Source organism: Nematolebias whitei, chromosome 4, assembly GCF_014905685.2.
Source record: "Nematolebias whitei isolate Nwh7 chromosome 4, NemWhi1, whole genome shotgun sequence".
Taxonomy (NCBI): Eukaryota; Metazoa; Chordata; class Actinopteri; order Cyprinodontiformes; family Rivulidae; genus Nematolebias; species Nematolebias whitei.
In genome coordinates this window covers 22,080,628-22,093,483 of record NC_056501.1, presented here as the reverse complement: position 1 = coordinate 22,093,483, position 12,856 = coordinate 22,080,628, and the positions used below count along the sequence as shown (strand labels likewise).

Here is a 12,856-nt window from a genome sequence, read left to right as displayed (position 1 = left end):
AACTGGCTTTTATGAACTAGGCTTATTTAACCCACGTCTATAAGCTTGTAACATATTTAAAGCCCTTTTATTGTTCAGAGATACAGATTTTGTTCCTTGTGTTTTACACATTTACCTCCTAACTGCCTTTGGGCTGAAGTTTGCATTTTCAGCGTGATGGAACATTGAATTTGTTGATTTTACTAAATCATGATGTGGAGATTTTGGACCTCTGCTTGTTTTTTTTTTTGTTTTTTTTTTTCTGGCTTTAATTTGCTTGATACTTTCTTGGAGGTTTGTTGAGTAAGAATGATGTATAAGTAGTTTTATCATCCGATGATGAACCTACACCTATTTCACCACAGACAGTCCTTTTTCTTGTTTTGATATAACAGATCATCTGGCTGCCGGGTAAAATAAATGTGGGCTGACCTGATCTCAAACAAATGAAGCTGCAGAACGTTTTATTTTTGAAGAGACTGATCACCTTCACCAGATGCTTCTGATAGCCATCAACAAGTTTCTGTCAGAATTTTCATGAAATGTGTTACCTTTCTGACGTGGAACCATTTATCAAGCTGTTCACTTATTTCACAAAAAAATCAATGTCCAGGTCTTTAATAAAGTCATTTTAAAACTTTATTCTTACAGACAGTTGAAGTGCTGTGTCCATCTTGCTCTTAAACATTTTGTGTCCAGCTGTGTTGACATTATTCTACCCACTTTGTTATATTTCATTTCCACAGATGCAAACGACCCCAGAGTATGATGTTACCACCTCCATGCGTAACAGTTTGTGTAGGGTTAGAGAGAGACTGACACCAGCATCTGATGCTTATTAATGCTAATTTAATTCGTAAATACTTTACTAATCCCAAAGGAAAACTAAATGTTGTAACTCGTTATCCTGGTTTCATTCAAGAGTTGTTGTAGATGCTGATGGTTGTTGGCAGGAAGGATCTCAGTGGATCTGAAGAATCTGGCCACAGATCCCGATCCGGACCAGGCGTGTCTCTCAATTCACCTGTGCAGCAAGACTGCTCGAATGCCGGGCAGAACTCTTCCCTGAGTGATGGCCAGTCCTCCCAGCTAAGGATGCATGATGTTATTGGCGATAAAGTTAAATATTGGACATCAGCCATTCTATCAAAATAACTTGCGATATAAAAGGCGCTTTTTATATATATACTATATATATATATATATGTGTATATATATATATATATGTGTGTGTATATATATACCGGTATATATATTTATTTATTTTTCAACCCCCTTTTTGGCATCTGCACTTGGTAGTAGGCCAAAGTGACAAAGACCATGCAGAACAATTTAGTATTTTAATTCCACAGTAGAGAATTGTAGTCTCTGTAAGTAGGTCTAGGAAAAAAATATTGGTATTGGTATCAGTTATCGACCAAATAAAATTTAACATATTGGCATATCGGATATCGGCCAAAATCCTATGTCGTGCATCCCTACTCCCAGCAGCCTGCTGAGCTCCTTGTTGCCGCTGACTGCCAGCTGCAGGTGCCAGGGGATGATCCCGTTTTTCTTTTCTTGTGTCGATAAGCTGCTGTGTGACAAATACCTGTAACATTTCATAACTTGTCCTGATCATCATCTTTGTGATCAAATAGTGTTAAAACCCAGTTCAGACACGAATTAACCCTGAAAGTGAAGAGAAAATGTTTTTTCCTGCTGTAACATAACCAAAATATCTCAGGAATGACTGAACAGATGTCACTGAAACTCTTAAAACGTATTCATTGGATGTGCATTTACAACACATTACCTTTTGGAGTCAATCTAATTGAAGATGGCTGCCACAGCCTACACAGAAAACGTCTATAACTGCAAATATTGAGTCGATGTGCCGTCATTCACAACATACTAACAGATCATGTGAGATGTCATATTCAAACTAAGTAACAATTACATTTTAGGGAACAATAATTCAAAATGTAATTGTGGCATTTGTAAAAGCAAAATCAAAGCTTCTGTAAATAATCATCAATTTTTTAAATAATCTCAGCTTAAAGTTCAAAAAAGAAGAGGAGGCCTCAGGATCTACGGTGAGGTTAATACTTCCCTGCAGAGAATTCACACTTGTGCAATATTAACTCATATTGTGGGAAATGTTTCAGAGGAAAGGCAGATTGGATGATATCCAGTAGAAAACAGGAAGTGAGGAGAGAACACAAAGACCACACAGTTTCTATGAACGCAGATAAAACCTCTTCCAGTGCTCCGAGAACATAAACCACAAACTGGACTTGTAAATGTAAAGCTTTTTATTCAACAGCTCAGAGGCCTTATACTGATTCTGTTTGCTGATTTTGCATTGGTTTGCACAAAGACACACAAATATATATCAATGTACTACAATCTAAAACATTTAAGTGAAAATAAACATGATTTTTGATATATGAATATACACTATGATACATCTTGTGTTTGTTTCACACACATATGTAGCTTATAAGTCAGTCTAAAATCATCATACAGTTGGCAGTGGTGGCTTACTGCTACATACAAACACAGCACTACTGGGAATGAGAAAATTAAATTGTGACTCAGAAAACAAATGGAAAGTTCACATTGTCGAACATAGCTACTGTATGTCTGGCCCTGAATGGATCCCCAGATTCCCCTGCTCCTAAACAGCCCTGAACACCAGTAAAATTAATTAAAGTGAAGCAGAACAATCACATGCTGCTGACAGTCATAATAAGTATGTCACAAGTCATACAGTCGTGACTGGAGCAAAACGAGCAAAACAACACAGTCATTATTGTCCTTTTCCCGTTCAGTTGCATGTTTAAATCAGGAGTTTGCACTTCCAACACTCACTTTTAGGGAACAAAAGCTAATATAAGTGGAGTGAATAATGGATCCAGCAGTTTCAGATGGTTGTGACTCTATTGAGCTGTTTCCTCTTAAGTGCACACAATAAAATTATGAAAAGGAGGGGATCCTGCTGACTACAAATCAATACTTAGGAGGCAGTGATATGCATAACAAAGCTGTGATAAACATGAAGTACATTAGATAACATTATCAGAAGAGGACAGAAGTCAAACACCAGAGGGACTTACGAACATAATAAAGATAAAGCTTTGAATGATGGTGTGACTGGTGGACATATTTTCTCCTTTCGTGTCTGCAGCCGGAGTAGACGTGACAGTTTCTAGTCACGGTCTGCACAGAGGCGAGTCACATGCGTCGCTGCCGTCGTCTGTCTGGACAAGCAGGCGGGAAATAGCTGAGAGGGCAACAACAGCTTGCAGCTCTGCAAAGTGCTTCAGCCTTTCCTGATACTTTACTGATAAGTGATTGGTTTACCAATGGTCGTCTGGAGGTTTCAGCAAAACTGATAGTTGTTGTTGCTCTTCATCAGAGGCCGCTGCTCTTCCTCATGGTCACAAGACTGGTCACAGGGGAATTTGGGCTTGTCATCTTCATCGCCCTCTCTGTCTTCCTGCTTCATATTCTGGTAGATTACCTAAGGAGGGGAGTCATTAGTGGTGTTACGTTTGAACAGAAAACGTCTGTTTCATCCGGTCTGATGCAGTGCATTCTGTTAAATCTGCAACGAGTCCATGTTTTAGTTGACTCAGAGACAAAGCGCTGCACTTTTAGCTTGTTAAATGTTTTGGCAATAGCATGTATCACAAAAATATGGTTTATTTAATTTGTTAGGTCACGCAGTGAACTCTGTTCTCTTATGGAGAATCAAATTAAACAAATCACGATTGTCCTCAGGACATCTTGTTTGGAACATGATTCAGCAGCTCTTCTCTCGATTTTATCTTCAAACGGTTTTCTTATTGAGTTTGTTGACTCTTACAAATATTTGTAATTCACTGTTGTCATCACTCTTTGTTGAAATCAGGTCTCTCTTGTAAGTGAGTCCTCGAGGCTCAATGGGATTAACCTGTCTAAATAAAGGTTGAATGAATTTGAGTATCTTGGTTGATTCACATCTCTCTTTTAAGCCCAATGTCGAAAACTTGGTAAAGAAACTGAAAGTTAAACTGGGTTTCTTTTTCAGAAATAGATCCTGTTTAACTCGAAATGCTAGGAAACACCTTGTAACTGTGACTTTCCTTCCCTCCATTGACTATGGTGATATCATTTACATGAACGCTCCTACAAGAACCCTGCAGATGTTGGATGCTGTCTATCATGGTGCACTAAGATTCATAACTGGCTGTGATTATCATACCCACCACTGCACCCTGTATTCACTGATTAACTGGTCACCATTAACTTCTCGTAGACTCTCTCACTGGTACATTTTCATCTTTAAATCATTCCTTGGTCTGTTGTCTTCATCTCCTCCTACATGTCACTTTGTGAGTGCAGCTACAGCGTGCGCTCTCAGGACTTTATTACCTGCAGTGTTCCCTCAGTGAGAACTGAACTAGGCATAAGGGCCTTCTCTTACTCCACTCCTGTTTCCTGGAATATCTTGCAAAAAGATCTGAAGCTCTCGACCTTGACCTCTCTAAGTAGCTTCAAACATCTGTTAAGTTCCTGGCAAGAACTAACACAGACATGTTCCTGTTTTTAGTAGTTTATAATTGTTTTATAATGTAGCTGTTTTTGTTTCGTTGTTTTAATATCATTTTATTTCATTTATTTTTCCCAATTTGCTCTCTTTTATGATTGCCCACTGTTGTCGTCATTGTTTTTTAAAATCAGGTCTCTTGTAAATAAGTCCTTGAGGCTCAATGAGACTAACATGTATGAATAAAGGTTGAATGTTAACATGATAACTTTGATGAAAACAGAATGCCATCTCCCTCTAACTCACCTGTTCCTGCTCAAGTTGGTCCCCAAGCAGTCGTTCTATTGTCTGACTGATTTTGCCAAACGTCGGACGCTTCGTTGGATCCAGATTCCAGCACATCTTCATGATGATGTACCTAGAAATAAAAAGAGCTCAGTTTAAACATGTTCAAACCGTGTGAGGTAAAGTCAGAAAACTTTATAAAACCCAACGAGACATGTATTGAGAGGCATTAGTGAGATTGTGACAGAGTTCGAGAAGATGTTGTTCACAAAGGCCGCCAGCCCTCAAGTCTTTCTTTGCTTCTGTGAAATATTATTTACACGGCGTCCTAGCTTGGAGATCATGTGGCTAACAGACAGAACGGAGACCTGACTCACACCAAGACAACTGATGATTAGACCCTGACTCAGATTTAGTCCCTTCCATTTCCACGGCACGGTTATTCTGTGTGCCGTGACGGCTGTGCTAAATCTGTGTGCACAGATGTTATAACCTCCTCAGATACTGGTAGGAACACTTTTTCATTTCAGCGCTTAAGTTCTTTGATTTTATATTTGAAAAATGAGAAATTATTCAAATCTGCAATGATAGAAGTGCTTCTTGATGTTCCCATAAGTGTCAGTAATTCAAGATGTGACATGAGCTCGAGGACCGCAGACGAAGCTGAAGAACAAGGGGCTCTTTGTTTGGCTGGGATAAACATTTGGACAGTAAGCTAGTTTACGTCTCTGATCACCAGCTTTAAATATTCTCAGCTAAAAGTCACTGCATGTTGTTTGACCAGTTACATGGAAGCGTAACCGCATTAGTTGTATTGCCACTGCTTGCACACTGACAAACTAACGACTAAAGGGCAGCTACATCTGAGGAACTGGCCAAAACCCTGCTGACAGTCACTTGATACCACGCTAATACTCATCAGATAATAAAGCAGCACTAAGCAGAGCTTCACCGTTAACTGGGCGATGTAAAGTGTAACAGACTGGAAAACAAGCTGAATCTTTCACTGAACCAATCTTACATTTCCAGCGGAGCAAAGTCTGGCTGTGCCATCTGATAGCCACGCTGTACCATCTTGTAGAACCTTGAGTCCACCGCCATGCTTGGGTACGGGCTCTGGCCTGTGCAAGAATTCAAAGTTGATGTTTTTGCAGGAAAATAAAAAAAAAGGAAATGAGTGCATGTAAAAGTATCAACCTAAAGAGAAAATCTCCCATAAGAGGATGCCGTAGGACCAGACGTCACTCTGGACAGTGTAGACACAGTCGAAGATGCTTTCCGGTGCCATCCACTTCACCGGCAGACGGGCCTGCAATCCCAAACAAAAGGAGGGGTCTCAAATCACCTTCAGCTCATGTTATAGGATAAACTGCTTGTTACTCACTTACGTTGCCTTTCACAACATAGTTGGAGTCCTTCATGATGTCCCGTGCTAAGCCAAAGTCACAAATCTTCGCTTCTCGGCGGCTGGTCAGAAGGACATTTCTGGCAGCAACATCCCTGTGAATACACTGAACATGGACACAACCACAGAGTTTGTCTACGGTTGAAAAGTCTTGCATTTTATATTAAAAAAATCTTTGTAAATTCTGCCCCTGTATGGTAGTAAACATTATGATCAGACGCAACTTCAAACTGTTACAAGAGCTACACATTTCACGTGCTCCTTTATAGAAACATATTTTGGTTCTCAGACACAGTGTGCCCTTTTGAGGAACAAGAAAGCAGCTCCTGGTATTTACAAGCACGTGGTGTTTTGTAATATAGATTTCAAGTGTTTTTTTCAGAAACATGTTTTCTTACATTTTTTGCAGCCAGAAAGTCAAGACCCTGAGCTACTTGAAAGGAGAATCTCAGCAGGTCATCTATATCCAGCGGCCAGTCACCATTCTCCTCACAGGCAGACTCTAAGGATCAGGAAAATACATTACCCACAAAAAGTGGCTACCCATTTTTTCGTTTGGGCTTCTGTTCTGCAGTTGAATCTTTATTGAGGAGTATACCTGGTTCTGTGTTTGGCAGCTGGCTGGGTCTCATCTCCAGGTAAGTGCTGGAGGCAGCGCTGGAGATCCCACTGTCACTATTGGAAGACAAAAAGAGATCACAGTGAGTGGATATCGTCCATCTCCTTTCACTGGGATGCACATTTGTCAGAGTACCTTCTAATAAACTCCCTCTGACTGCAAACATTCTTGTAATCATTAGAGTTCTCCTCATCGTCTGGAATATTCATAACAGAGTTTACAAACGTCTCTGCCTTCTGACGAAGAAAGTTCAGTAGGTCACCGAAGCTGCAGTACTCAGTGATCACAAGCACGGGTCCTGATGAGCAAACACACCACGTTACAGCTCTTGAAATGTGTTTCTTCGAGCACTTAGCAACTGTTTATTTGGCAGGGACTGAACAAACTTTGGTAAGCATGTTTTTTTCTTTTACTGTCTGACCTCCATAAGTGCAGGCTCCGAGTAGATTAACAATGTTTTTGTGGTGTCCGAGGTGGCTCAGGATCTTTAGTTCGGACATCAGAGCCTCCCTCTCATCAGAATGGGCCCTGGCTGCAAACACGCAGGACAGACCGAGACAACACCAAACCATCATCTAACACTAACAATGTGAGAAAAACAATTGTGCGATGTTGGGTTTTGATGCTTGTCTCTCATATAAATTTACCTTTTAGCATTTTCACAGCCACGCGCAGCACATTGTCCTCTTTCCCCAAACCGTAAGCTGTGGCTTCAACAACTTTTCCGAACGCACCTGCGCCCAGGATCTTTCCTGTTTGAAGCCCGCAATACACCAAACAAAGGTTTAGTGATCACAGCATTCTTTTTATATGCGCAACAGTTCTAATTAGAGCTTTATAAGTTTTTAACCTAGTTTGAGTTTGTCTCTGGGGAACTCCCACTTGTTGTTGTATGGCAGTTGGGTCGGGTCGATGAAGGTGTAGTTGTTGCCATCTCTTGCCTCAATGATCTTCCAGCGGATTTCGAACCTGGGTTTCTGAAAAGTGCAGTCTTAAATCAAAGTGAGGAAAACAATTGTTCCCTTTTGCTTAATATTTAACTAGTAATTCGATTGAGGTTTCACAGATGAAATTGAACTTTACCTGTTTGTATTTGTAAAGAAGGAAAACCAGCAGCACCAGGAGGATTGCCAGAATTCCTGCAGCTCCGCTCAGGGCGGTAGTAAAGAGCTTATCTGTCCAATCAGATGAAAACCTTCATGAATGCTTTTACTTGTATAGACAGACTTTGTGATCCACAAAATATTGTACACTCACCGGAAACCTCCATTGCAAAAGTGTCTCTGCTGACGCCAACAAGATTGAAAGCCACACATTCGACAGTCATCCTCTGGTTAGCCATTCCTACGGTGAGGACGCTCTCCACCTCCACAGCTCCATTCTCCTCCCTCTGGACCTCCACAGTAGGAGCCTGGAGGGGGATCGCCAACTGCAACCCTGAGGTGTTTTCATTGCACCTGTTGACGAAAGAAACGAATGCTTACAGGAACAGTTGTGTTGAACATTTGCTCCAAAAATGTGTTATTGTTCATTTTTACAGCCAAGTTGTACTGACGTTGGTCGTATTCCGAGACATTGGTACCAAACAATTCTTGGAGCTGGATAGCCAAATGAGGTGCAAGTCAGCGTGGTTATGTTTTCCCATCTCACCACAGCCACAGGTCTCTCTGTTGCACAAAAAGGAACTCAGCTTGAATAAACTGACAGTAGGACTTACTGAAGAGTTTTGCTGTAGGTCTAGATTTATGTCACTTACGGTACATTTGGACTTGAAATGTGATAGATGCATTTGTCAAAGCACTGCTTGCATAGAAAGTGTACTGGCCCTGCTCCTGTATGTTCAGTCTCTTCAGCTGCAGACTGGCGTGGTATCTAACACAACAAAAAAGAGGAATGTCTATTAAATAAGAAGTGACTAACTGTGTGGTTTTGACTTCAGACCGTTCCTGTGCATCATCGTCCAGCACAAATCAAAAACAGAACAGATCTCTTCCCTCTTCTACTTTTATGACCTGAGTGGAGATACACTGACCTTCCTGGTCAAACTCACAGAAAACGCACTGGCAGCATTTTTAGAGCAGCTTCCTCTTTTTGCAGAAGGGTCAAAAACAATCTGTAGTTTTGGCCACTGAGCTTTGCTACGTCACCTGTTGTTGTATTTGATGAAGCTTTGTTCCTGAGTGGAAGGGCTGGGAGATGTCGGGGTGTCCCATCCGTGTTCGGTGATATGAGGGTAGGCTTCGATGAGCATGTTGAGCTCCAGATCTTCACCCTCGTTCACCTCAATCGAAAGACCTCGGTGGGATAGTTTGGGTGAGAGCTGGGGCAACAACCTGATGTAGGGCTTGTCTGTTTGAAAGACATAATTGGAGTTTTTATCTTCACTGATTTTTTGCCAATTGTCAGCATCAAGCATGGTAGATAAGGCTGTTCTCCTGTGGCTCACCCACAACCAGAAGGTACGTAGTTGTACTGTTCACCCCAGCTTCGTTAGTACCAATGCAGGAGATGTTTCCTGTGTCTGCGAGGTCCACAGCAGCAATGGTCAGAATGCTCTGTATAGCCAGACGATTCTCCCCATCGGAGCGAACCATCTCCTCTATGGTTGGCGTCTAAGAACACAAGACCAAAATTGAGCTACAGTCCAGAAAAGTATCACTGTCAAGCTTAAACTTTGCTTTGCACTGACCGATTTGGTGGCGTATTTCCACGTCACGTTGTAGTTGAAGTTAGGATTGTGCGTTTTACAGCGAATCTTGAGTTCCTCCCCAACAATGCGCACATACTCGTCTGTCTCCAAGAAGACGTATGGAGGTAAACGAAGCTCTGGGAGCAAGAAGACATCATATTAGGATGTTAAAAGAGAGGAGGAGATGCTTTCAAAATTCTATGCACGTTTTAGAGCGCAATTTGATCTTACTTTGAATAACATTGATAGAAAAAGCCTTAGAGGTCTTTTCTACCCCGTTGACCTTGGCTGTGCAGACGTAGTCAGCGTTGAAGCTGGGGTGGAGGCTGTGGATTAGAATGCCTCGGTGCCTATCCACAGTAAAGTTCATTCCTGGTGGGTTGGAGGTGCCATTATCCATGCGGAGGCTCAACTCCGTGGCTGATGGGTCTGTCAGGAGGCAGGGCAGCATGTACTCTTCACCCTCCTTCCTCACCACTCGCAGAGAAGTGCTGCTGGTCCAGAACACACGTTGTGGATCTTAAAGAGGGAGAACAATGAACTAATGTGGCTAAAAGTCACTTCCTACAATAGAGACTCTGTTTTCATTTAGTCCAACTCACCTTTCACATACACGTGTACGGAGGTGGTCAGATTGCTGTCCTTGGATTCAGCCGTGTAAGAGCATGTATACGTTCCTGTGAATTCTGCTGTAGGACTGTCCACCTTTAAAATGCGGACATTCCCGCTGCCTTTAGACACATGACGTTTGTGTTTTTTTAGCCTGGGGTGCCAGTGCACAGGCCCGTCACCCTCACACATCAGTAACAGACGACTCCCAGGCATGATCACCACTTCAGAACCCCCCACCGACTTAGAATTGAATTCGATCACCGGACGCCTCCATTCGACTGAAAAAGAAGAATGTAAAAAATATATATATTACATCCACTGAACATTTACAGAATCCCACTTTTTTCTCTTAAATTTGTTTTTCAGTTTAGTCTTTTCTCCATCTCCTTTGATTGATGAGTCAGATTTAGTTTGGAAGCAATTTCATGGAACCTGGAAACATCTGTATTTAATTCTCATTTCTGCTTTTCAAACTGTAACTATCTCAACAGAGATAGACACTAAAATTAATTATGGAAAGTTTCCCACCTGTTGCTGTTGTATTTAAAATTGGGTTTCTTTTTTAGAAGTAGATCTTGCTTAACTTTGAATGCTAGGAAATGTCTTGTAGCTGCTACTTTCCTATCAGCAATTGACTACGGTGACATTATTTACATGAATGCTCCTACAAGCACCCTGCAGATGTTGGACGCTGTCTACCATGGTGCATTACGATTCATAACTGGCTGGAACTATCATACCCACCAGTGCACCCTGTATTCACTGGTTAACTGGACATCATTAACTTCACGTAGACTCTCTCACTGGTACATTTTCATCTTTAAATCACTTCTTGGTCTGTTCCCTTCATACATCTCTACCTATGTCACATCATCAGTGCAGCTACAGCGTGCGCTCTCAGGACATTATTACCTGCAGTGTCCCCTCACTGTGGACTGAACTCGACAAAAAGGCCTTTTCTTACTCTGCTCCTGTAACCTGGAATACCTTGCAAAAAGATCTTAAGCTCTCGACCTTGACCTCTCTAAGGGATTTTAAATAATTAAGTTCAATGCAAAAATCAACACAGACATGTTCCTGTTTTTAGTATTTTACCTCATTTCATAACGTAGCTTGATTTTATTTAGTTTTATATCACTACTTTTATTTACTTTTTATTTTATATGCATTTCATGGCTGTTTATTGTCTTGTGTACGTCATCTGTAGTTTGTCTAAAACAGGTCTCTCTTGAAAACGAGTCCTCGTGACTCAGTGAGACTAACCTTTATAAACAAAGGTTGAATGAATTAGTGAATTTATATATTGTTTTTAGTGATCAACACCAAAAAAAACAACAAAAAAACCCTGAATAAAATAAAACAAGAAGCACATTCAAGAGATGATTCAAATTGGAAGTGAGAGTAATAAATCCTGACATCTGTGAAGGACAAAGTCCTAAAAAAAGATTTGAACCCTCAGGAAAAAAACATTTGTTGAAACGACACAGTACTCCTTTGATGGATTGGACGGATTGTGTAGACTTTTGAGACACGTGTAGAACTTCTTGGGATTTCAGTAAAAATCCCTGATACTGAAGAGACTCTTATCTGCAGCGCTCATTGAGCTTTGCCTTCACTTTCAGTAAGGTTATAAAAGTTTCCATTAAAGCCTTTTTGGACCGTGTGCATTTTGAATCTCGAAGGAGAACTGAGATTCCACGTTCAGCATATTTCTATCCACTGCATCAATATCAGAGAGAAACTCGGAATGAAATCAGTTTCACGCCAATCAGCAGTTCTGCGGCGAACCTCTTGAGTTTCTGTAAACAGCTACCTTCCTCCTCGCGCACTTATCTGATTCAATCGTTCATTCAAAACTGAACATTTCCTCAGTTATAGCTCTGCTCCAATGGAGAGCACAGTTCAGTCATGATCAAATTAAACATCAAATGATGTTTAAATGTAATTAAAAACTGAAATATAATCGTTGGTGGGTGAATTTTGTTTACAAGATGTTCAGAGCTGACTATAAATACAGAACAAAGACAAAAATGTCTTAAGAATGGCGTCAAAAACACATTACAAGCAAAAATGCTTTTGCAAATACCCATAATGATTACTGACAGTGAGTGTTTGCCATAAACTATACAATTTAATTGTTAAATCCTCTTACACAGATCTTTTTAGTATATTTATGTAATTAGATCAGTGTGATTCACAGAAAAATGTGTTGCACTTGAACCTTATACAATGTTTCTTTGGACCCATTTAAACCCACGATAGACGATAATCAGTATAAAAAAGGCAGTATATCTAACAAGTAAGACAAAAATATACAATGGGAGCGTGTGTCCAGTCTTACCTGAAGCAGCCGAGGCCACGACCCCCAGCATCAGTGGGATGTAGCCCAGCATCCTGGATCAACTCCGAACCTGCAGGTTGAAGAGCACAATGTGTGTGTGTGCCATGAAACAGTTTGACTCGTGCTGTCAGAGGGAGAAATGGAAAAACTGTCTAAGAAGTTGTGCTATCACTTCATCCCTTCTTTTACTTCTCTTTTCTGATCAGTCAGAGCAGCTCTGCCCATAAAAAAGGATTTCATCACAGATTTGGATTTTTTTTTCCCCTTCAAAACACTGTTGAATTTTTTTAATAAATAAAACAAGCACTATTTTATTTTTGAATGTTGTCACCTCAGATGTCTTCAGTGGGTTTGGAAGCTCGCAGCATCCAGAGCTGACTGGAGAGTCCCGTCTCGTCTTGACTGTTTGGCTC

The 12,856-nt window shown here is 40.8% G+C and overlaps 1 protein-coding gene across 1 annotated transcript; it reads right to left on the bottom strand.

The window, feature by feature from the left end:
* Positions 1-3,251: 3,251 nt before the first annotated feature.
* On the bottom strand, positions 3,252-12,509 carry csf1ra (colony stimulating factor 1 receptor, a). Its single transcript, XM_037675309.1, has 21 exons — positions 12,444-12,509; positions 10,093-10,380; positions 9,722-10,009; positions 9,491-9,627; positions 9,248-9,413; positions 8,949-9,150; positions 8,558-8,673; positions 8,357-8,468; positions 8,059-8,258; positions 7,885-7,976; positions 7,652-7,778; positions 7,449-7,553; positions 7,223-7,333; positions 6,937-7,099; positions 6,781-6,857; positions 6,581-6,684; positions 6,166-6,288; positions 5,975-6,086; positions 5,799-5,898; positions 4,799-4,910; positions 3,252-3,484 (listed from the first exon to the last, which is right to left on the bottom strand). The coding sequence occupies exons 1-21, from the start codon at positions 12,493-12,495 to the stop codon at positions 3,344-3,346; spliced, it is 2,928 nt and encodes a 975-aa protein (XP_037531237.1). The 5' UTR covers positions 12,496-12,509; the 3' UTR covers positions 3,252-3,343.
* Positions 12,510-12,856: the final 347 nt, after the last annotated feature.

Bases quoted from the DNA above. Each gene is read 5' to 3' on its own strand.
- csf1ra (XM_037675309.1), bottom strand. From the start codon at position 12,495: ATGCTGGGCTACATCCCACTGATGCTGGGGGTCGTGGCCTCGGCTGCT. The intron at 9,628-9,721 runs GTAAGATCAAAT...TCTTGCTCCCAG, and splicing joins TTCTATCAATGTTATTCAAA to AGCTTCGTTTACCTCCATAC. The intron at 7,779-7,884 runs GTAAAGTTCAAT...TGCACTTTTCAG, and splicing joins TTCTTTACAAATACAAACAG to AAACCCAGGTTCGAAATCCG.